The following is a 24679-nucleotide window of genomic DNA, read 5'->3' on the forward strand; positions in this document are numbered from 1 at the left end:
GATTTGTAGCTTTTTGCATCTCTGCTGCTGCTGCTAAGTCGCTTCAGTCGTGTCCAACTCTGTGCTACCCCATAGACGGCAGCCCACGAGGTTCCCGTCCCTGGGATTCTCCAGGCAAGAACACTGGAGTGGGTTGCCATTTCCTTCTCCAATGCATGAAAGTGAAAAGTGAAAGTGAAGTCACTCGTCGAGTCTGACTCGTAGCGACCCCATGGACTTCAGCCTACCAGGCTCCTCCGTCCATGGCATTCCAGGCAAGAGTACTGGAGTGCGTTACCATTGCCTTCTCCGTTTGTGTCTCTAACCACCCTAATATTTGCCTCTAGCTTAAATTGGAGCCATCAAGAGACTGAACTGAATACTTTCGTCTTTCAGACATGCCTTGACTAAACTCAGTGTCATGCTTCCACCTTTCACTGAGGGGCCTGGACAAAGTGTAGGTCCATGATCTTTATTACAGGAATGTTGTTAGGAATGCTATTCACATCATGTGGATTCATGAGGTTCCCTGGGGAAACTGTCTCAAAACTTGAAACAGGAAAAGCTGTGTTCTGCTGCTGAGTCACTGAACCTTTTCATCCTTTGTGGACTTTGTGAATTGTGTAACTCAGTTTCTCAAACTAGAACTCAGTTTATAGGGTTGGAAATCAGAAGCCCCATTTAGAAACTGCGTCACAGAAATTACGTTTTCCAAATACTTTTGTAATTCAGAGTCAAATAATGCTGGGTCTCTGAGAAAAACAGGTTCAGATTTGGGCCTTGAGGCATTTTTATGCTAAGCTGTGATTTTACGCTGGCTTACCAAAATTGTAACAAATGGTTTTTTCTCTTTGTTGTCCCTTGTAAGGATTCTCTTAGAAGCAAATGCTAGATAGCAATTCGAGCACAAGGGCCTTATTTGCTAATCTTTATAAAGGACTTATGCTTTCATTTCCCTCAGGTAAGAGTAGAATGGCCGGATCATATAGAATGTATATGATTAATTTTTAAGGACCTGTTGCACAGTTCAACAGCACCTGTGGCATTTAAGATTGCCACCGGCACTGCCAGAGTCCCAATTGTTTCATATCCTTAACTCTCGGTACTGTGAAGTTTTATTCACACGTGAGCCATTCTGATGCACGCGTGACACTACCTCACTGCAGTTTCACTCGCACGTCCCTGGTGACTAATAACGCCATCTCTCCCCATGCTTGCTTGCCATCTGTACATATGCTCTCCAAGGGGCCAACCTTTCCTCCACTTAAAGAAAAGGTGGTCTATCTACTTAATGAGTTTTAAGTTCTTTATAGATAGAAATCTTTTGTTGGGTATGTTTTACAAGTATTTTTTTCCAGTCTGTGGCTTGTCTTTGCATTCAAAAATTTCAAAGAGAAATTTTTGATTTTTATGCAACCTGACTTATTGTATAGTGATGTGTCCTTTTGGAGAAATCTTTACCAAATCTGCGATCACTAAAATTTCCTACTTTCTTCTAGAAGATTAACAGTTTTAGCTCTGATATTAAATTTTAAAATCCTCAGTTCCCTCCTCTTTTGCTCCCTGCTACCAAATCCTAGCAATCCATTTTTGACATTTTCCAGAACTACTACTTGCCAAGTCATCCTATTCTACTTAGCTCTCCTCTTTACCACTCATTCTAAACTCCTCTGAGTCCCCTCTCCCTCTAATCAAGAATATCCTTAATTCTTTTTAAAAATTATTTTTATTGTGGTAAAAAAACAATGAAAATTTTTTCTATTCTTCCTCAATTCTCTCTTTGGGCTAATAGACCAAATCTAAAATATATAGAGCTGCACTAATACAGCAGCCACTGACCTCACATGGCTCTTTAAAATATAAATTAAAATTAAATTAAAATGTTAGTTCCTCATTCATATAGCCATATTTGGTACTCAAGGCTACCTGGGTATTATACTGGACAACTCAGTTCCAGCATCCCAGAAAACTTTATTGGACAATGTTGCTATAGGTTAATAAGTTTCCATTATTTAAAATTTTTAGTCCTCACAAACACAGGGGTGGAATTTGCCTCAATATTAGAGATAAGAAAATTGAAGTTCTAGAAGAATAACATGCCTAAAGTAATCCTTAAAAGCTTGATATTGCTCTTTATTGTCAATTTACACAAAGTTGCTTGTATGCTGGCAACAGAACTTACTCAATCCCAATGCTGTATACTTCTCAATTTCCCTTTTGTCCTTTTCTTTTTACAAAACATCCTTCATTTCACCCTCTTACTTCAATATACACACTTTGTCTACACCACTATGTGAAATGTGTGAACAGAAAGTTTCAGAACCCTGTTATTCCTGCATTTCTTTATCTGCTCCACCCTCTGCTTTTCTAGGCCACCAGCACCCCGCCAGCATTTTACCCTCCCAAGAAGAGCAGGATCCCACCAGCCTGTTGAGCCGTCCCGTGGCTAGTCAGATTCACCCGGGGAGCTCTGGGACCTCTAGATGTTCACACTTCTACTTGGTCCTATTACCGGGGCCTGGAGTCTGGAAATCAAATTTCCCTCCAGTGAGCTTGAGATGCAACCAGGTTGTATATGATTATATACATATATATATGTATATATATATGGGGAGACCTAGCTATCTCAGTCTAAAGAGGGAGAAGTCATTTTCCCTTGGTTTCTTCCAAGCTAGTTAGCAGGACAGAAAAGGAAACAAAACAAAAAGCACAGAAATAGACAAATTTTCCACACAGACTCTTTACACTTCATTCTTCCAAGATACACACAGAGCTCAACAGGATGAAGTTTATTTATTATATACACAGGTCATGTCTGACAACTGAGAAAATGCTATTTACACAAAACACCATAGATTAAAAATACATAGTATTTGTATTTTAATACAATAACAGGGTTCCAGGATACAAACAAGAAAGTCTGATAACAAGTTTTCATTATAAAGTTATTTGTTCTGCTACAAAGAACTACAGCGGAGGTAAACTTTGGCAGTTACTGAATTTCATATACTCGGTTTTACATCTGTAGAGGAAGAGACAACTTCTTCAGCACATGTACCACCAATTTCTGAGTCTTCTACTTCACTCAGAATCCTCAGCAGTTGCCTGTTCAGGATCAAATTCCTGACTATACGGTGATTCAAGGTTGTCCAGAGGTTCATGACTCAGCCTCTTTTAAAGAATAAACCAATAATTTAAGAACTTTGCAATCCAAGTCCATTATTACTATGCTGATATAAGGAACCCTCACTGTTGTAATAAGTTTCTTTTCATAATGTCTCTACTAAATTCACTTACAAGCAGGCATGTGTTATATCGAAGTGCTAACCATAGTAGATCCTATTTCTGCAAAGTCAGTGTTTACAAATTTGCTTATTTTTAAGTACTGAGATGCTTTCAGAATACAATTCAAACCAGTACTTCTCAAACTACAGTAAGGAACCAGGTTTCCTATCTGCTTTGGACCAATACTCCCTCGGCAGTTAAGAGAGCTACTACAGCGCTTCCAAATGAAAACCTTATTCTAAAATGTAAGGCAGAAATTCAGTACAAGAAAAGTTTTGATTTGAAAAACTTCCTTCCTAACCACAAGATGATTTTTTGCAGACATGAATAAATTTAAGACCTAGTTTTTAAGACTGGTAAAGTTAACAGTCATCAGGGTAATACTTATAAACACATTAGTTACCTCTAAATTTTAAAAAAAAGTCAGATAAGATGAACAAAGCTATTCAGTACACCAATTATTAATACCAGTTTTGTAAGTGCCCATCACGTCTCATTGGCATTACAGCTAAAATTAAAACTGTGTATGTCTGCGTGTATATATGTGTGTGTAACTGATTCACTCTGCTGTGTGCCTGAAACTAACACAACACTATAAACCAACCATACTCCAATAAAAATGAAAAAAAAAAAAAGCCTGTCTGAAAATTTGACACCTGTGAAATATAATAAATTCCCTATATTTTTCAGATATAATTCCTTTTTATATTTCTACAAGAAAACAGGTGTTCTTTTGTTTCATAATAATAAACAACAGCATCTAACAGTTATTGGTTCTCACTGTATACAGGCAGTTCTCTCCATTTTCTCCCCATCATAACTCATTATCCTCACAGGAAGCCTAGAAAGTAGGCACTATTACTCCCATTTTATAGATGAGGAAAATGCAGCCCTGACAGGATGAACAACCTGCTTAACTCTACCTTAATGGTGCGAGGCAGGGGCTAGGACTCAAACCGGGAGATCTGATCCTAGAACACTTTCTGCTCATGCTACCTGGACTTGATAGGAAAACAGACGGCTCTGAGTCAGGAGAAGGGTAAGACGCCTACCTGTATCATCTCTGCCATATACTGAACATGTTCTGCTACTTCTGCCAGTTCCTTATTCTCCTCCTTCAGGCGGGCAATTTCACTGTCCTTTTGCTCAATCTCCTTATGAAGCTATGTGACATAAATCAAAACAGTTCAGTATCTCACAGATTTGCAACGCTGTAAACCAAGTTATATGGCTCCAAGTATACAAATGACAGACACATTTAGGGCAGAGTTCCTAACAAAGGTGCCGTCCTTGGCTCTCAACACAACAGGCTTCTTGTTGTGTAACAGTTCTGCCTAATTAGACTTTATTAGGCCAACATTACATCTGGTTTATATTGCTCTAGTAAAATATCTTAGACAGCAGAAGAAAAATGATCCCGGAATGTTTAAAAATGTCACAAATTATATCCAGTACATACTTTCTCATTTTCCTTAAGTGCCTCATAGAGAGCTTTCCTCCGTTTTTCCGCCACTTCTTTCCAATATTGAGGGGATGGATTTTCTAAAATAAATGAATGTTTTACAGTGTAACTTTGAAAATCACTACTGTTTATATATACTGCTGTAAAAACCCAGTAACGTTTGTCTATTAAAAAACAATTTAGTCTTACTCAGTACTTAGTAATACCATTTTTAAAAAACATTAAAGTTAGAAAGCCAAATCAGTATTTTCTCTAATTTTTGCCAACGTTTTGAAGACTTTCAATCTTTCAAAACAATTCCAACACAAGTACAGTACACATGTAACTTGCACCTAGACTGTTAAAGGTCGTTGCTGCATTTGCTATGTGTCGTCATTTAACAGTGACATTTGTGAGAAGTCCAGATCAGTTATTTTTCCAGTGCCCTTAAATTTGGATTTGTCCATTTTCATTATTAGGTTCAAGCTATAGATGTTGGCAAGGACACTTGTAAACACCGTGTTTCCTTCCCAGCGTACCACTGAAGAAGAGCACACTCATCTGTCACAGTCCCAGATGGTATACTCAATCGTTTAAGATGATTTCTCCCTTGTAAAGACACTCTTCCTTTAGTAACAAGTAAATGATCTATGGAGTAAAATTTTTAGTCTGTGGTGTTTATATCCAGTTCCCTAACAACCTTTCATCCAGTTTTAGCTCCACTAATATTTCTTAAATCTACTGTTTCTATGGTGGATGAAAAAGTAGTGATTTTCCATTTATGTAGTTCCTTCTATATTCAGTAATTGGCGTTATTCAGTCAAAGAACATCCCCTACCCCAATTCAGAAGAAAATTACCAGAAGGGACTCATGTACTTTTTTCTAATTCAGTGTATTATAATCCATTTTTGTCATCATTCATTTTGATGCTCAAACTTTCCTTAATTTAGCCAAGGGGATCCTTTAAAGCAGTCTCCTTATCCATTTAACCTCTGCATCAGTTGTTGGTTTTCTAACACAAGAGATTTCTTGTGTTTTCTAACACAAGAGATTACAAGCTCACTCTATAGTGAGCTTGCCCCAGTCCTGGAAGCAGCCATTTCTCCAGGGAGCTTTAGTGGAGAGTACTGTTTACAAACCAAGAACTGGATGTGATTGTGCTTCTTGTTATTTAGGTGCCATTGTTTCTGGGCTCTTTCACTGGCAGAGGTAGATTCTTTTAAAAAAAAAAAATCAGTTTATACCAACACTCCCAATTCCAGTTCCACAACAGAGTTCTTCCTTTCCTTCCCCATTACATATTGTATCTCCCTTCACCATACCATGAACCCAACCACGTCAATATATTACCCATTTGCTCAATCCTAAAATATACTCAAATTTCCCCCATAACTGCTACTATAGCAATACCACTAACAACAAAAATTAAATTCAAGATGTCTTTGTAGTTCTTTTAGCCCTCACAATATATCCCATTGAGGGTGTATAGTCAAGAGTTCTGTGTTCAAGTTATATGGATTAATTTTTTTCTATGTGATTATGATAGCAATATGATATATAGTTGAGTTGTTTATTTCCATATTTAACTTTAGTTATTACTTCCTATCAATCTTCATTAGTTTTAGCCAAATCAGATGACTGTCACAAATCCTGTTGCTTATTTTACATTATTATTAGAACTTCTTATTTGTATGCAATCAACCTTTCTTAATTTTGCCTAAAAAACCCACCATCTACTTATTTTTTCCCCCACTGTCATGCAGGCAACTCAAAATGAGCCCAAATATCACTTTATTCTTGGGTAAAACCATTAACTTCTCCAGGTCTCAAATTTTCTCCTCAGTAATAATATCCAATGACTCATTATTAAAATAGAAGTAATCACCTTCCATAATACTTATACATCACGAGCTTCCTTTTCTGAATCCCACTGCCATTCCATTAAAACCAGGAATTCTCACAGGCACATGCTTCTCACTCATCTTCACTCCTCTTATTGTTCCTATTGTTCCCTTATATCCTTCTCCTGGTATCTTTTCTTCAAGCTCCTCTCCACAAGTTCATTCTCTAGACACTTTTCTTCTGAAGAGACTATTTCTAAGTCTTACATGTCCAATATCAAAGCTGCCATATTATTCACTATCCTTTCCTTTAATATTTCACGCATATATGGATCTTACCAAACCATAGGACCTGTCCAAATTTACATTTTATATATTTCCAACCATAAGAAACTTTAAATTATCAAAAACATTAAAGCAAAATATTTTAATAGATTAAAAAGCTGTAGGCAGAATTCATAACAACAAATAATATTTACCCTTATTATAATTTAAGTTTTTAAGATAAAAGCTGCATATATACATATTCTTTTGTACCTGTAATCATAAGATCAAATGCTTCTTGGCTGACTCCTCCAAGAGTTTTACTTTTACTACATTCTTGGTCAGTAACAACTCCAGAGCTGGAAGTCTTAGATATTAACTGGGCATTCCAATGTTTCTGTTTGGACAAGCCTTTAACCAACTATAAAGAAAATATGTACATCAGTCATTTTGTTTAATGAACAAGAAAGCTGAATAGCTTTGTCTCTTTTGAATTAAAACTAAAGCATTCATATCTCTTTTTGATATCTTTGGCTCTTTTAAAAAATTATAAATTCAAAACTCTACAAAAATGTATAATCATATTTTAGGAATTTTATTTACAGCAATTTGTTTTAGATTAGACTTGGGTCTAAGGCTCAGCTGAATTCATTTTCATTACTTAAATAATTCAGTAACATGGGAAGGCATGATTTTCAACCCATAAAAGTCTAGAAACCCTCATCCATGATTTCACTATTTATATACACGGGTAAATGATTGAATCCAACATTTTATTCTTTAAAAAAAAAAAGAAAGAAATCAAACATTACGCCTATAGGTTAACTCATAATTTATTATCCCAGTTCTACTACAGATATTCATACCAACTTTCAACTTCCTTAACTGAAATTAAAACAAAAACCACTTCTGTGGGGAATATACAATGGTTATCCCTATATTATTTCCCAATTTCAATGATTTAGGTATTTCTGACCAAGTAAGTCTTTGAAATGTTTTTAATGTAAGTGCAGTATCATCTGTACCCCATTCTAGCTCAACAATACACACCTCATTTTCTCTTCCAACTAGAGATCCAGCCGTAGAAGGCTGAATCATCTTCAGAGTTCTTCTTGGAACAGGACTACTCTGAAAGTCAACATAATAAATTATCTGGTTACTAAGTTACTATATGGACTGTTACTATCTTAATCCTACTATAATTTACAAAAAACAAAACAACCCAAAGGCCACTAATGTTTGATATGGTATATAATTTTATAAAATTACACATGGTGTGATCAACTAGCAAACTTATTATTTCCCTAAAATTCTAATAAAGTTTGAAGAAATTCTAAAAATAAATCATATTACTCAAACTTAACACAAGTCATTCTTTTCCCATTTCAATATATGTTCTTGCTACAGTCATTTGTTTAGTTCAAACAAAAATACAACATTAAGTTCTAATTCTTCATATATGATGAAATTCCAGAATACCAGAAATATCTGTATTCCATCTTATAAAAAAAGATCTTCCACACAGAAACTAGAAATGTACCAAATATCATTACAATTATGGCAGAAACCCACAAAAGGGGTAAATTGGAGGAAAGGGTTAATTATTTACATTGCAAAATATTTCTCACCCCTAATCAAAAGGATTCCTCTCAGGCTTTCTTTAAATTGTGAATATCCCCTAACGTATTTATAATGAATTCACCAGAAGAATGTAACGTTAATAACATTACACATGTAAGAAGACCTGCTTCTCCCCCTCAACCTTTACCTGAGTGCAGAAGCAGTTTGCTTCAAGACCATTCATTAGCAGACAGCAAAAATGTCAGTGTTTGAGGCATACTAGAATTCCAAAATGCCCAAGCTACTGTTTCGGGAAAAAAAATGCCTTCCTTGTAATATGTAAATACCTTCCTGTATATTTCCTGATCTAAAAGATCTCTCTACTATATTTGCAAAAAATCATTAGTTATACTGCCACCATGGGATAGCAAACAATAGCGAATACTCAAACAAAGTTAGTAAGAACATGACACCAAAGCAGCGTGAGAAAGCTACTGATTCCACACTGCACTTCACAGGACCAGAGCTCACCTTTCCCACGGTCAAGTTTCTACTGCTGATTATTATCTCACTATTGAACTGAAGAACAAACGCTGGCTACTGTGAGAACAAATATTACACCAACATTTCAGATACAATTTAGATTAGTCAACAGTCTCCAGACAAACAGAAGAAAATGCAACTTTGAAACCTTTTAATAATAGGAGATGTTAATTTATTTAAACGCTTGCTACTAAGATAAATGACTGAAATACTAAATGACCATTTCCAAGATTTAACTTTCACAACTGCAAGCTTTATAGCATCCAGCCACCCAAATGTAATATTGCTATTATCATTTTATTCATACAGATCTTGCATTAGAATAAGCTCTTTACAGCCAGAAAGGTTCTCATATATTAATGAGTCTTAATCTTTTTAGAAACCAATTTTATATTTTGCAAACCCCCTCAGAAAACAGTAACAACAAAACAAGCACACACATGGCATTTTGTGTATGACTGGCAAGGAGTCCACGAACTCCTAAAATACACTCTTACGGACTAGCTTCAGTCCAACTCGCTCATTTTACAGATGAGTGTCACCCTGCTTATTTAACTTATATGCAGAGTACATCATGAGAAATGCTGGGCTGGAAGAAGCACAAGCTGGAATCAAGATTGCCGGGAGAAATATCAATAGCCTCAGATATGCAGATGACATCACCCTCATGGCAGAAAGAGAAGAGGAACTCACAAGCCTCTTGATGAAAGTGAAAGAGAGTGAAAAAGTTGGCTTAAAGCTCAACATTCAGAAAACTAAGATCATGGCATCTGGTCCCATCACTTCATGGGAAATAGATGGGGAAACAGTGTCAGACTTTATTTTTCTGGGCTCCAAAATCACTGCAGATGGTGACTACAGCCATGAAATTAAAAGACGCTTACTCCTTGGAAGGAAAGTTATGACCAACCTATATAGCATACTGAAAAGCAGAGACATTACTTTGCCAACAAAGGTCCGTCTAGTCAAGGCTATGGTTCTTCCAGTGGTCATGTATGGATGTGAAAATTGGACTGTGAAGAAAGCTGAGCACTGAAGAATTGATGCTTTTGAACTGTGGTGTTGGAGAAGACTCTTGAGAGTCCCTTGGACTGCAAGGACATCCAACCAGTCCATTCTGAAGATCAGCCCTGGGATTTCTTTGGAAGGAATGATGCTCAAGCTGAAACTCCAGTACTTTGGCCACCTCATGTGAAGAGTTGACTCATTGGAAAAGACCCTGATGCTGGGAGGGATTGGGGGCAGGAGGAGAAGGGGACGACAGAGGATGAGATGGCTGGATGGCATCACTGACTCGATGGACGTGAGTCTGAGTGAACTCCAGGAGTTAGTGATGGACAGGGAGGCCTGGCGTGCTGCAATTCACGGGGTCACAAAGAGTCAGACACAACTGAGCGACTGAACTGAACTGAACTGAAACTGAGGCGGAGATGCTAAGTAACTCACCCAAAATCACAGTTTTGGAGGCAGAACCAAGCAGAATCCAGGTCCTTTTATATCCCAGATAGTTGTACTATAGCTACTAAATATTGGACTTCTCTTTAAATGTTAGACTCTGCTGGAATTATATAAATTATTTGTCTGGGATTTGATTCAAAATAATTCAGTGGAAGAAAGAGGGAGTGAATAGAGATGGAGATGAAATAAGACTTGCCAAAAAAAAAAAAAAAAAGAAAGAAATAAGACTTGCCATATACTGATAGTCCATGGGGTCTTAAAGAGTCGGACATGACTGAGCAACTGAACTGAACTGATATACTGATAACTGCTGAAAATGGGGGAAGTAAACTGAGATTAAATTGCTATTTTTTAATATTTTCCTAATAAAAAGCTTAAAAAAAACACACACATACAAAGCACAATTGGAAGATGTTATTACCCGTTATGGAAGATGATGGAATCAAATTCACATATTATCAGTACAAACTATTATTCAAGAAAAATAATTTAAGGAAGATACTAAGGCAAGTTAATAATGCAAAATGTCTCTGTGATCAAAGATCTAATCTGAATATATACACAAAGGATTTTAATAAAATCATCTCATGAAAAGTAAGAGTAAAAACAAAGGAATAAAAAGTCTTGTATATAGAAAACACTAAGGAATTTACTAATACAACTAATAAACAAGTTCAGCAAGGTTGAAAGAAACAAGATCAAGATACAAAAGTCAACTGCATTTCTATATAGCAGCAACGACCACACCAAAAATTTAATTAAGGAAATGATTCCAGCTACAATAGTATTAAAAAGAACAAAATAGTTAGAGCTAACCAAATGGAAAAACATTCTATGTACATGGACCACAAAACTTAATATTCAACCATAATTCATTTTTAAACAGTCCTCTTGCCCTCAGACTCAAAATTTAGTTAAGTCAAGGTTCATAGAAATTATAGCCAAGTTAAATTTGACAAAATTACGTCAAAAAACATCTACCTACCTGCTTTCTACAACAGGAGAAAGTGATTGCATCACATACCTTTACATTCTCTTGGAGTCCTTCTTGTTTCTGCTTCATGCTGTGACTCATTACACACCTGACGAAGAACAGAAGACTAGCAATTCAAAAACAGAATAATCTGCATCAGAAAGTGAAATTCAGTTTTTTGTTCAAAGTACAATCATAAAAATTAAAATTAAAAAATCATAACGATAAAAAAGATGGAATCTCTTCTCACTGTACCCAAACTCAGCCCTGTCAGTGACAAGTGACTAAAGCTAACGACTGTTAATATCTCTACTTTATACATACACACACACACACACAATAATTCTGACTGGTAAAATTTTGTTATATATGAGAAAATATGTATCCTAAGCAAATTTACAAAACATGATGGTGTTCTGGATTAAATGCAGGGCTCCCAAAGATCTGAAAAATGGTCAGTGGGAAAAGTTAAACACAGACATTTGGGTATGATCAGGTCCAGAACAGCATCCTAACTTTGCTGTTTCAAAGGCAGATTTAAGCTATAATAAACTTGGCTCTGGTAACCAGCAATAACTTAATGCTGACTTAGTATCTAACCAAATAAGATTATGCATTTCCATGTGTAGGGAATGTTTAGCCACCATTAACTGAGGTACTGATGGATGCAAAGAAAAGGGAGGAGACAAAGGGCTCTGCAATCTTATTAACCAGAACACTGGGCTCCACTCACTCCAAACCCAAATGTGAACTCCTCAGCCATCGCTCTTCTCTCATCTGTCTCTCATACAGATCTCACTGATTTCTGTAGCCATGCCTTTCTTTACTCAGTGCAGTGACTGCTAAACTTGACTGTGACCCATTCCATGTGAATACATTTTACACTGTGCACCAGCACACACAAATGCAATCAAAAAAGCCCAGCAAAGAAAGTCTAATGCTGTGACGCATCCTATTTTCTAGTCAGTTTAATGTTTAGCAAATGCTGGTCGGGCTGATCCAGGGCATTGGTGTTCAAACTGCCAGTCGCAGCCTGGGATTCCAAAATCACTTAGTGGGTGTTTAAAACATCAAAGTGTATGGCATAGGAGGAATAAATACTGCTTCCTGAAGGTTCTAATTTAGCTGAGGAATGCGTCCTAAATTGCGATGTAAAAAATGTGATTTAGTACACGTCATGATTTAAAGAGTTGAAAGCCACGGGTCAAACCTAACTCTTCACTTGCTCATTAACACTCCCGCCGACATCCTTATTTTTATTATCTAGTTTTATTTTAGATTGAAAACCCTGGCATAGGACTGAGTCCAAGGAAATATTGATAAACTGATGAAACCAAGTGTCACCACGTTCATTTTTTCTTTAAATGAGCAGACGCAGGATTCAGGGATCTTCTCCCATGACCCCAGTTAGCTGACCATCACGGAGGCTCAGTAGTAAAGAAACAGTCTGTCAATGCAGGAGACGCGGGTTCAATCCCTGGGTTGGGGAAGATCCCCTTGGAGAAGGAAATGGCAACGCACTCCAGTATTCTTGCCTGGGAGATCCCATGGACAGAGGAGCCTGGCAGGCTACAGTCACGCAGTCGGACGTGACTTAGCGACTAGACAACAACAATGGATTTCCACCAGTTCAAGAGGACGGATGATGTTCCTCTTGACCAGGTACACCCACACTGATGCCCTCACACCAACCAGCTGCACAGAAACCGCCCGCGACCCCGCCAGTTTGTCCTCGGGACACAGACCCAGAAGCCAAAGAGGAGGCAGAAGGTTCAGCGCGCCGGGGCCCTCCAACCCATGGGCGTGCCTGGGGATGGCGCCCGCCAGCCAATAGCGAGCGCGGACGGGAAAGCGCGCCAAAACCGACCTAACTAATGGGACGGGGTCCAGTCTCACCTCCTCCCCCGTCCCGCGACCGTTTAATTGCCTCTTCACCCCGACCCCGACAGTGGCCAGGCAGTCATCAGAGGAGTACGTGAGTTCTGGCCGGCGGCAGCCCAAAAGAGTCCTCATCTAGCAAACCCTGCGGACCCCCTCCAGCCACCCTCTCACACTTACCGGATGGAAGCGTGCAGTCCTCGTATCGAACTCAGGAAGTTGTGACCGCTGCTCCTCGCGCGGGGTTCACAGCCAACCCACGTTTGGGCCAGCAGCTGCTAGAGTGTGGGCGCGCGCTGCTGTGAAAACACTGAAACTCTTCCCGCCGGCCCTGGACAATCACGTAACCACCTGACGCTAGACGTAGGGCGGAGCTATTGGAATCCGACGAATCGCCTCTCGCCCCCGCCCGTTTCGGCTCCGCCCCCTCTTGCGCCTGCGTGGTGGGCAGGGTGTGTATTTGGGCCCCGATGGGTTCTAGGTCCCAGTTCTGTCCTGCTGTCCTAACTTCCGTTCAAAGTGTATGTTTTTTTGTTTTTGTTTTTTTTTGCCCCCACTGGATGTAAACACCGAGAGAACAAAGTATTGTATGTATAGTACATCTTATTTTTCTGAAAATCCTTGTTCCAGGGCCCCCTTATTGTATTAAGAGCTTTTATATTTTGGCTTATTTACGTTGACTAAATTGTGGTTCGCTTGTGGCTCAGTTGGTAAAAAATCCGCCCTCAATGCGGGAGAACTGAGTTCGATCCCTGGGTTGGGAAGATCCCCTGTAGAATGGAAAGGCTACCCACTCCAGTATTCTGGGCTAGAGAATCTCATGGACTATGTAGTCCGTGGGGTCGCAAAGAGTCGGACAAGAGTGAGCCACTTTCACTTCACTTCACTTCGGTAGTTCTAGAAGGCCTAATCCTGCCTCAAGTCCATTGATTGAGCGCCTGGAGCTACCAGTACTGTTCTAGGCGCTGGAATACAGCTGCCATTGCAGTTCGAAGGAGCAGGAAAACCTTGTTTTTGTTGTTTAGTTGCTCAGTTGTCTGAATCTTTACAACCCCGTGGACTGTAGGCCCCCATGCTCCTCTGTCCTTGAGTTTTTGCAGGCAAGAATACTGGAGTGGGTTGCCATTTCCTCCTCCAGGGGATCTTCCCGACCCAGGAATCGAACTCCAGTCTCCTGCGTTGTAGGCGGTTTCTTTACCCCTGAGCCACCGCGAAGCTAGAATATTAATTACTTCTAGCTTTTTATATTATTATTATTGGTTTTAGTCATTTTACAAATTTCTCAACTTTCTTTGTGAGCATAGTACACTTCGGATAACCAGAGTCATGTTAAATCTTTTGTTTATACCTACCATAGCTATCAATGTTAATACAAGTCTGTTTCCCCGTTTGTTAACTTTTCATGGAATTATTCTCAGAAGGAAGGAAATAGCTGGTAACTACGCACAGCACCACCTTTCTGAAAGCAGTGCTTTCTCAACTGCAGACACCCTGCAGACACTGCGCCCATCTCCTGCCACCTGTCGCATTGTATTTCTTTTTGACAGAGCTCAAAATGTGCAAAGCGTCATCATATGATTCTAGTTGTCTTTGGGGTGAAATATAACATAAAATCTAAATTCTAAAGAAACAATCCATTCATTGGAAAACTATCAATAGATGACTGAGTTTCCACAGTAAGAATTCTGATGACCACTGTGTAATTTGACTTTGAAACACCAGTTAGTCAAAACAGTAAATCTGACTTCTAATTTCTTCATTCAGCCACGATTAAAATGGCATCACTGATGAAAAGAACCCAAATAATAAGTATACATTTTAAAATATATAAAAAATTATATTCAGGTAGTCTGTAACATGTATAAAGCAAAATACATAATGTTACTTCTTTCCAGAACTAAAAAGCTGGGAAAGAAAAATGTCTTCCATATGAAAATGATGAGAGGTAGAATTTAGAGGTTACCATAGTTGAAAATCTACAGAAGCATTAAAAGAATTGATTTCCCAAGCATCTTATGAAGCCCACCTCCCCAAATGTTATCTGTAGTTGCTAAGAGGATTGGTTAGTTTGGGGATGGTGTGAAGAAACTTTTACTTTATACATTTTAATGCTGCTTGACTTTTTTTGAATTCAAAGGAGATGATGCATCCTTTAGCAAAAATTGTGAAGCCCCCAGAGTCTGAAAAAACTGTATCACCAGCTTAGGTTAGATCCCTCCTGCTTTGCCTACTAAATGATCAACTAATTAATGTGACAGATTAATTCAGATCTCTACCAGTGCTATTCAGTTGGGTGGCCACTAGCCATGTGATGGCTGTTGAACACCTGAAATGTACAATAATGTAAAACACATACCAGATTTCAAAGATTTAATGTGAAAAGAATGTAAAATACTTCCATAATTTTTTGTATTGGAATAATATTGAATAATAATATTGAAATAATACTTCGGATGTATGGGGTTGAGTACAAATATTGTTAAAAAATAATTTCACTTTTTGTTTTTTTAATATGGCTACCAGAAAAATTGTAATTACATAAGTGGTTCACATTTTGTTTCCATGGGATCTGACTGCTCTACACTATCATAATGTACATGATCCTACTAAATCCTCTTAGTTGCCTGGTAAGGCAGTTTTTTCTACTTCCTTTTTTACAAAACTGAGAAGCTAAATCACAAGTCCAAGATCTCACACAACTAGGCTGTGGTAGGTTGAGACCTCAGATCTTCAGACTCTTAAGTCCACACCTGGAAAGAAAGAGGTTCTAAAAATACTCCTTTCTCAAGAGACAGAGGATCCTCGAGAGTACTGGGGAATGTCTCCAAAACTTATGGTTTCACATTGTTTTTGAAAAACCATTTATAAGAAAATAATTTTGAAGGTATTTGGAAAAAACTTATAAGTAGTTAATCATTTAATTAGAATTTTTCTCTCGGCATCCAAATATACTATCTTATCTGTAGTAAGAAACCATGGGATTGATTGACTCAGATATAATTCTTTAATTTATTGCAGGTACCACTGTACAACTTTTGAAAAATTGTGGGTATTTTTATATAATCTTTCTATTAGCCACTTGTAGCTTAGCACAGATCCCACTGCCAGGCGTTGTAGTTCTGTATCATCTTATCTGGCCCAATAACATTCATAATCAGGTTGTGAAAGAGAAAAGAGGAAAGAAACACTATTGTATGATAATAAATAAAGCAAAATCATTTACTGTGATATAAAGAATGATGCTAAATTAAAATGTTAGTGTAAGGCAGGAACTCCCCGGTGATTCAGTGGAAAGGACTCCACACTTCGACTGTCAAGGGCCTGGGTTTGATCCCTGGTCAGGGAACAAAGATCCCACAAGGTGTACAGTATAACTAAAAAGAATTTTTAATAAATTAAAAAATAAATAAAAAGGAATTTTAAAATGTTAATGAAACGCAGTAGAACCAATTAAGATGATGTGTACCTTTTAAAAATGTGTTATTATTTATTAAGGCTAAACTAAATTACCAAAGTTTTTAGCTAGAATGCAGAAATTGCCTATTACATGATAATCTCTATCTTTCTGAAAACTGTATAGAGGAACGAATAATAATTCTTTACACCCTGACTCGAAAAGCTCATTTGAGCTTTTAGTAATATCATTTGTAGAGCATCCATTATACCCAGCTCCCCAGCTCTAAATTGTATTCAAATAGTTTAACTTAGGTTTTAAGTTACCTGTGATATACACAGGTTAAAAAAAAAAAAACATGAGAGTAGGAAAAAGGTTCAAATTCAATGTAACAGAATTAAGATCTTTATTTTTAAGATAACATTTTAATAATAGATAATATGAGATGCATAGTAATTGATTAATCAACCTTAAAAGATAGTAAACAGGTGATTATAAAGCACCAAGGAAATGAAAAAACTCACAACGAAGGCAATCCATGATGAACGTAAACCTTTTTCCTAAGCCATTATAATTTCTCTTTTCATTGTATATTTCATTCTCACTTTAAAAGGTTGTTTTCATTTTCAAGTATCAGAACAGTGAATACTGATCCTGAGAAATTCCCTAGTTATGGAAGACATATTTTGGTCTGCTTGTTGTTATTTGCATAAAAGAAATCGTTGAATCTTCTTGATGTCCCATGAGTGTTCTTATTTCAAAACAAGTGCATTCCAGGCAGAAACTTTTTTCTTAATCTCTCTTTCATTTTATATTTATTTATATTTTATTTCTTAAACCCAAACCATTTCTGAAGGAATTGGGCGTGGAGAAATATTTCACAAAATTCATAGCAGTAATTTTACAGAAGTTAGTTGTTGAATAAATTTGTATGATGAAAATGAATTGTTGGCTACATACGGAAAGATTGATTTTTTTTAGGGTTCACCAGAGGAATAGAACCAACAGGGTATATATATATGGAAAAAAAGGAATTGACTCACGTGATTATGGAAGCTGGCTAGTCTAAAATCTGCAGAATCAGTGTCTCATTTTGAATCCAAAGACCTGAAACTGCTGTAAAACGAGGAATCAGTTCAAAGGCTCCCAGGCAGGAGAGTGCTCCCCTGAAGGGGGAGAAGGTAGCTCCCCTGAAGGTAGCAAGGCCTTCATTTGATGAGTGAGGCCCACCCTCATTATGGAGGGCAGTTTGCTTTGTACTCAGTTTACTGATTTAAATGTTAATCTCATACAAGCACCCTCACAGAAACACTCAGAATAATACTTATTCAAATATCTGGGTACCCTGTGGCAGAGTCAAGTTGATCCATAAAATTAGCCATTACAACAGGATAGAAAGCCCTGCCTGGACCTTGACTGAGGTTTATTTGGGTTCCCTTAGAGTGAGAAGGCCTAGGAGTACGCTACAGTCCACACTCAGCTGATGAATTAGTAGGAACATCTTATATGAAGGAGAGAGCAAATCATGTCTTATGTCTTGTTATTGTAAATGAACCAAAACTTGTTGAGCTTTATGTGTGCATGCCTGCTCAGTCACACCCAACGCTGTGACCCCATGAACTGTAGCCCACCAGGCTCCTCTGTCCGTGGGATTTTCCAGGCAAGAATACTGGAGTGGATTGCCATGTGCTCCTCCAGGGGATCTTCCTAACCCAAGGATTGAATCCTCACCTTCTGCATCACAGGTGGATTCTTTACTGCTGAGCCAGCCGTGACTGAAGCTCTGTTTTCTAACAGCAATCTTTAGTTTCTTCTGAGGGCCATGAGGGAAGGATCTGCTCCAGGCCTCTCTCTGTTTATGGATGGCTGACTTCTCCCTGTGCCTCTTCCCGTGATCTTCCTGCTATCTGTGTCTCTGTCCAAATTTCCCCTTTTTGCAAGGACATGAGTCATATGGAATTAGAGTCTACTATAGACTGAATGGTTGTGTCTCACCAAGATTTATATATTGAAACCTAATTCTCAATGTGATAGGGTTTGGAGGTGGAGGATTTAGCCAGTAATTAGATTGTACAGGTAGAGTGCCTGTAAATGGAATTGGTGCCCTTATAAAAAGAGATCCCAGAGAACTCCCTCACTCCTTCCACCGTGTAAGGAAACAATGACAAGATGGCCATCTATAAACTGAAAAACAGGTCCTCACCCAACAGAATCTGCTGGCATCTTGATCTTGGACTTACCAGAACAATTCTATTCTACTTTTGAGGGGAGATTGTGCCAATTAGTATAGATTTCAGTTTAGTGAATTATTCTTAGATTGCACACAACAGACACTAATTGGTTAACTTCAGGGGGAAGGAAAGGGAAAGTACGTGGAAATGAGAAGGGACAAAACCTTGGGGATGACTCTGGGGGTGTCAACAGCAAGAGTCCTTAGACTGTGTCTCCAGGATCTTTGGAGCAGTGCAGCTCCAATGACAGTCCAGTGACATTCTGTGTCCCTATGGTCCATCCTTGCAATTCCCGAGTATGAGAATCTGACAGACTCTGGGTCAGATGATCCAGTAAGCTCTAAGCTGATACGTACATGGGGGACGTGGTGTGACACATTGTCCCACAGACATGTCATTTCCCCCCAGCCTCACCCCAGGTGGAAGGGCTATTCCTAGAGAGAGTGAGTGGATGGCTGCTACTCTAGGAGGTCTCCTCCAGGTATTAAAACATACAAGATCACTAATCACCACACTTGGAGGGTGGAGGTAAAATCTAAGAAAAACTTGGAATGGATCTTTGCATTTGAGCCAGGAAAAGATGCTTTAGTTATTGAACTCTAAACCTGTTGGGTGTTACTTCTATTCTGCACAGTAGACAAAAACAGGGATATTTCTCAGAAAAATGAAATTTGGTGACCAGTGAGTCTGAGTATTGAAAGTGAAAAATGCAAGGATGTAATTCAAGTAATCAAAACTGATTGAGGCTAAGGAAACTTTGAGGGTCAAGGATATACTCTGTATCTTAATGTGGTGGTTTCAAGACTGTATGCTGCTGCTGCTAAGTCGCTTCAGTCGTGTCCGACTCTGTACGACCCCAGAGACAGCAGCCCACCAGGCTCCCCAATCCCTGGTATTCTCCAGGCAAGAACACTGGAGTGGGTTGCCATTTCCTTCTCCAATGCATGAAAATGAAAAGTGAAAGTGAAGGCGCTCAGTCGTGTCAGACTCCTAGCGACCCCATGGACTGCAGCCTACCAGCTACCAAAATTCATTAAACTGTATACTTGACATAGATGAATTTTATTGTGTGTAAATAATATAACTCTAGTAAATAAAACAGGCCACCTTCTTCATCACCTCTGCACTCTGTCTCAGTGTTTTGAGAGTGAGTTTTTGATTGTTGAAGATAGTTCCTTATATTTATATGCTCTGTGGTATATAAGGGACTTCCTCGGTGGCTCAGATGGTTAAGAATCTGCCTGCAGTGCAGGAGACTTGGGTTTGATCCCTGGGTCAGGAAGATACCCTGGTGTATAAAGCAACTTCAGGTATATAATTTCATTTGGATGTCACATGACTCAAGCCAGATACATATTGTTACTCCCTAATTTTCAAGGGGAAAAATTGAGCCTCAGAGAACTTAAGTTACTTGCTGTTGGTGAATGATTTAAGCTTGTATTTTCTGATTTATTAAAGGAGAAAGAATGAAAATAAATAAATAAAACGGGCCTGGATGCTGAAGGAAAACACAGATTGAACCCTTCACTTGTGGGAGGCTAGAGCCGCCTTATCTGCCACCAAGTGACTGTGCTTCAGCAAATAACAAATCAGAAACAGAACTTGGGCTCAGGAAAAACCTCAAGTGGCCTGAGAAAAGTCAACAAACTTATCATAGGAGAGCCTGAAACCAAGGACAGGCATCCTTAAAGCCAAATAATTTTTAATCCTATCCTAACATGTATGTCTTTGAAACATTCCTTTTTTAAAAAATATTTATTTATGTGGCTGCAGGAGGTCTCAGCTGCTGCATGTGGCAACTTCCATCTTCCTTGCAGCACGCGGGATCTTTAATTGTGCCATGTGAACTCTTGGTTGCAGCATGGAGGATCTAGTTCCCCAACCAGAGACTGAACCCAGGTCCCCTGCGTTGGGAGCACTGAGTCTTAGCCGCTAGACCACCAGGTAAGTCCCAAAACATTTTACATGTGCCATTTCACTTTCATCAGCACAAAAACCTGTGAAGTGAACGCAATTATTTTTTTCTATATGCCACAGACAAACTGTGAAGAGGAGGGCTGGTGTCCGAATGTGTGCCAGGTATTGATTTATTTCCTCTCAGCCCCATATTCACTGTCAAGCTCCGGAGGGAAGATTTTCCCATAAGTTCCGCCAGTACAGCATTACAGTGACTACTGTCACTTCCCTCCTCTCCAGTGAGGTCTGAATCTCAGAGAGGAGGAAATTCCTTAGACGCTCTATTTCAGCACCCAAGGAAGCGAAGAGAGCCCTCAAGAGTACACTATAAGAAGCAGCCACTGTTCCTCCAGCTAAAACAAACAGCATCCAAGGCAGACCCCACCGCCCAGCTGAGATCTAGACCTTGTTGGAGCAGGCATGCCAGTGACAGGGATGTCCCTGGGGTGCTGTACCCAGGGAACGTGCTGGAAACCTTCCCTCCGGTACTTCCCTGAAATCCGTTCTCTAGGGTGCCAGAGAAAGCTGTTCCCTGGGAGGTATCTCCCCAGAGACCAGAGGGGAATTCTACAATTATATTGCCCGAGGCAAGGGGGCAGTGAGGAGTGATGTCAGGAAAGCTGCTGGCGACCCACTGCCTCTGCAGACTCACATCACCAGCACCATTGTGTAGGAAACAGGAAACTTGGAAACAGCTCACCCAGCAAAGTCTCCTTCTACACATGAACCTGCAGGATAGCGGTTGTTCTAACTGTTGCCACTCCAGTGACTTTGGGGTGTCTTGATGCCTGCATACCTGTATATCCACACAGAAGACCCTTAATCTCCTTCAGAACTTGCTTCTGACTAAATCCTTACCTCTAACGAGTAGGATGAACACCTTGTTTTGAATCAGATGGTCTTTTCTATCTCTCTTGGGTAGAGTTTATTATTTTGTCCCCAAGAGACTAGATACAACTTGTTCAGAGGCAGTTGAGAAATTGGAAGCCCTTCATCTTAAGTCTCAGGTTATCGCACTGAGGCACTGGGCTGTGGGCAGGGAAATTACATGGGACTCTCGAGGCTTCGATAAGTGCCCAGAAGGGCCATCATCCCAGGTGAAGCTGCCATCTGAGAAAACTGCTGATGAACTCTAAAGACTCTGCTCTTAAATCTGCTAATATGAGAATGTCAAGAGTTCAGAACTTATTTTCTCGATCAACAGGGTTCTATTTAGAAACAAAGACTCATTGACTTCTTCCTGGAAATTTCTTTAAAGATAATGCACCACCTATTGTTACCCCCAAATTGAATGTGATTTGGAAATCTACTGCCAGTTTAAGGAAATCCTGGGGATAGAAATATGAGAAACACCATAAGGATGCCATCAGCAAAATCCAAAGTATAGGAAGTGTTATAGGACAAATAACCTGGTTTCTTCAACAACTAAGTGGGAAGATGAGAAGGAAAAAAAAAAAAAAAAGCAAAAGAATGGATTTGTAGAGTACAAAGAAACATAATAATAAAGGCAATATATGGATCTTGTGTGAACTAATGAAATATAAAAAAAAAATAAGGGAAATCTGAATGCCAACTGAACATTTTACGATGTTTAGGTATTAGGTATAATAATAGTACTGTGGGGTTTTTTTTCTTTTAAACTTTTTATTTTGTATCGGGGGATAGTCGATTAACGATGTTGTGATAGTTTCAGATGAATGGCGAAGGGATTCAGCCATACATATATACATTGATCCATTCTCCTGCAAACTCCTCTCCCATCCAAGCTGCCACATAACATTGAGCAGAGTACCATGTGCTACACAATAGGTCCTTGTTGGTTATCCATTTGAAATACCTGTGGGTTGTTTTTTTTTTTCAGCTGCACTGCATGGCATCTTAGTTCCCCAACCATGGATTGAACCTGTGACCCTTGCAGTGGAAGCTTGGATTCTTAGCCACTGGACCTCCACCCAAGTCCCAGGATTGTGATTTTTACTGTAATGGCTTTATTTATATGCTATTTATAGATATTTATGGATATTTTCTTTGGAATAATCATTGTGGGAAGGAAGAGTAAAGGTACAAATCAGGCTTTCTCAACATGGGCACTATTGACATTTTGACTCGGATAACTGTTGTGACAGGCTCCCCTCTGCATTGTTTGCTGTTTAACAGCATCCCTGGCCTCTACCCTCTAGCTGCCAGGAGCACTCCCCAGTTATGATGATCAAAAATGTCAACATTGCCAAATATCCTCTGTGGGACAAAATACCCCCAGTTGAAAGTCTTTGGTGTAAGACAAGATTGGCCTACAAATGTGTAACTGTTAACATCAGTGTATATGAATACATGAGGGCTCGTTATTCTGTTTCCTCTACTCTTACATACATTTGAAACTTTTAATAATGATTTAAAATATTAAAATATTAATATTAAAAATATTTTAAAAAATATTTATATAGATATACTTCAAGGTGTTTGACTATAAAAACCTTGGCAACCCAGATATTTGCACCAATTAATTTTTGGAGACAAAAGACAAATTACAAGCTGAGAGAAAATATATGTAATGTATTTCACAGATAAAGGGCTAATTTCTCTAACTTATAGAGTTCTAAAACATTGTGAGAGAAAAAAGCCACCAACTCAACAGGAAAAAAATGGACAAAAGACAGAAGGAGTCAATACCCAAAAAAAGATTATACAAATGGTGCTCGAATATGTGAAACAAAACTCTACTCAAAGTAAGAGCTATGCAAATTAAAATCCTGAGAAACTGTTTCTCACCTATCAGATTAGCAAATATTCCAAAGCTTGGCGAAAGTCCTTGTGGTAGGCAGAATTGTAAAATGCCTCCATATATGATGTTTGATCTCTATAGAGTTATCCCTTGAATAGGTTATATTATATACCAAAGGCAACCGGATTTTATGAATATATTTAAGGTTCCAAATAAGTTGTCTTTAAATTAATCAAAAGGGGAGTGATCCTGGTAACCTTGACTTAACCAGGAGGATGCCCTTCAGCCAAGGCTCAGACTTTTCTTGAGGGTGGAGACAATCTCTTGCTGTCCTTTAAGAAGCAAGCCACCGTGAATGTTACAATCCCAAAGTACATTCTGCCAACAACCTGAATGAGCTTGGAGGCAGATTCTTGCTCATCTCAGTTTCAGAATGTTAGCACCTTCTGCACAGTAATTTACCAAACAGTATTCAGGGCTTCCCTGGTGACTCAGATGGTTAAGAATCCACCTGCAATGAGGGAGACCTGGGTTCCATCCCTGGGTTGGGAAGATCCCATGGCAACCCACTGCAGTATTCTTGCCTGGAGAATCCCCATGGACAGAGGAGCCTGGCGGGCTACAGTCCTTGGGGTCACAAACAGTTGGACATGACTGAATGACTGTGCACAGCACAGCATATTCATGGCATATACCATCTTCCCAGGAGGCTCCATGGTACAGAATCTGCCTGCAATGCAGGAGATGCGAGTTTGATGCCTGGGTCAGAAATATCCCCTGGAAGAGGAAATACAACCCACTCCAGTATCCAGTATTCTTGCCTGGAAATTCCATGGACAGAGGATCCTGTCAGGCTACAGTTCAAGGGGTTGCAAAAGAGTCAGAACCAACTTAGCAACTGCTGCTGCTGTTGCTGCTGCTGCTAAGTCGCTTCAGTCGTGTCCGACTCTGTGTGACCCCATAGACGGCAGGCCACCAGGCTCCCCCGTCCCTGGGATTCTCCAGACAAGCAACTAAGCAACCACAATTCATAGCATATAGTTTCAGGAAGAATTTTTTTACTACCCACTAGATGGCAATGTTCCCTAGCCTAATTGAAAGCAGAACTTGGAAAGACTCCTTCATCTAACAATCTATATATGCTACATTGATT

General features: G+C 39.0%; 1 protein-coding gene across 4 annotated transcripts; it reads right to left on the reverse strand.

Moving 5' to 3' along the window:
• Nucleotides 1-2753: 2753 nt before the first annotated feature.
• GMNN (geminin DNA replication inhibitor) lies at nucleotides 2754-13564 on the reverse strand. Of its 4 annotated transcripts, none has more exons than XM_070778308.1 (7): nucleotides 13404-13564; nucleotides 11358-11454; nucleotides 7862-7939; nucleotides 7085-7232; nucleotides 4724-4806; nucleotides 4317-4427; nucleotides 2754-3150 (listed from the first exon to the last, which is right to left on the reverse strand). In XM_070778308.1, the coding sequence occupies exons 2-7, from the start codon at nucleotides 11445-11447 to the stop codon at nucleotides 3061-3063; spliced, it is 600 nt and encodes a 199-aa protein (XP_070634409.1). In that variant the 5' UTR covers nucleotides 11448-11454; nucleotides 13404-13564; the 3' UTR covers nucleotides 2754-3060. The 4 variants fall into 4 exon arrangements, with proteins under 4 accessions (XP_070634409.1, XP_070634408.1, XP_019841857.1 ...); XM_070778307.1 differs by having other exon boundaries at nucleotides 11358-11472; nucleotides 13404-13563; XM_019986298.2 differs by having other exon boundaries at nucleotides 11397-11472; nucleotides 13404-13562.
• Nucleotides 13565-24679: the final 11115 nt, after the last annotated feature.

Source organism: Bos indicus, chromosome 23 (assembly GCF_029378745.1).
Source record: "Bos indicus isolate NIAB-ARS_2022 breed Sahiwal x Tharparkar chromosome 23, NIAB-ARS_B.indTharparkar_mat_pri_1.0, whole genome shotgun sequence".
NCBI classification, from domain to species: domain Eukaryota; kingdom Metazoa; phylum Chordata; class Mammalia; order Artiodactyla; family Bovidae; genus Bos; species Bos indicus.

Coding starts and splice junctions, on each gene's coding strand:
- GMNN (XM_070778308.1), bottom strand. CDS start 11,447: ATGAGTCACAGCATGAAGCAGAAACAAGAAGGACTCCAAGAGAATGTA. Junction 4,807..7,084: donor ATTTGATCTTATGATTACAG/GTACAAAAGAAT, acceptor CATTTATTTTAG/AAAATCCATCCCCTCAATAT. Junction 3,151..4,316: donor ATATGGCAGAGATGATACAG/GTAGGCGTCTTA, acceptor ATTCTTTAAAAG/AGGCTGAGTCATGAACCTCT.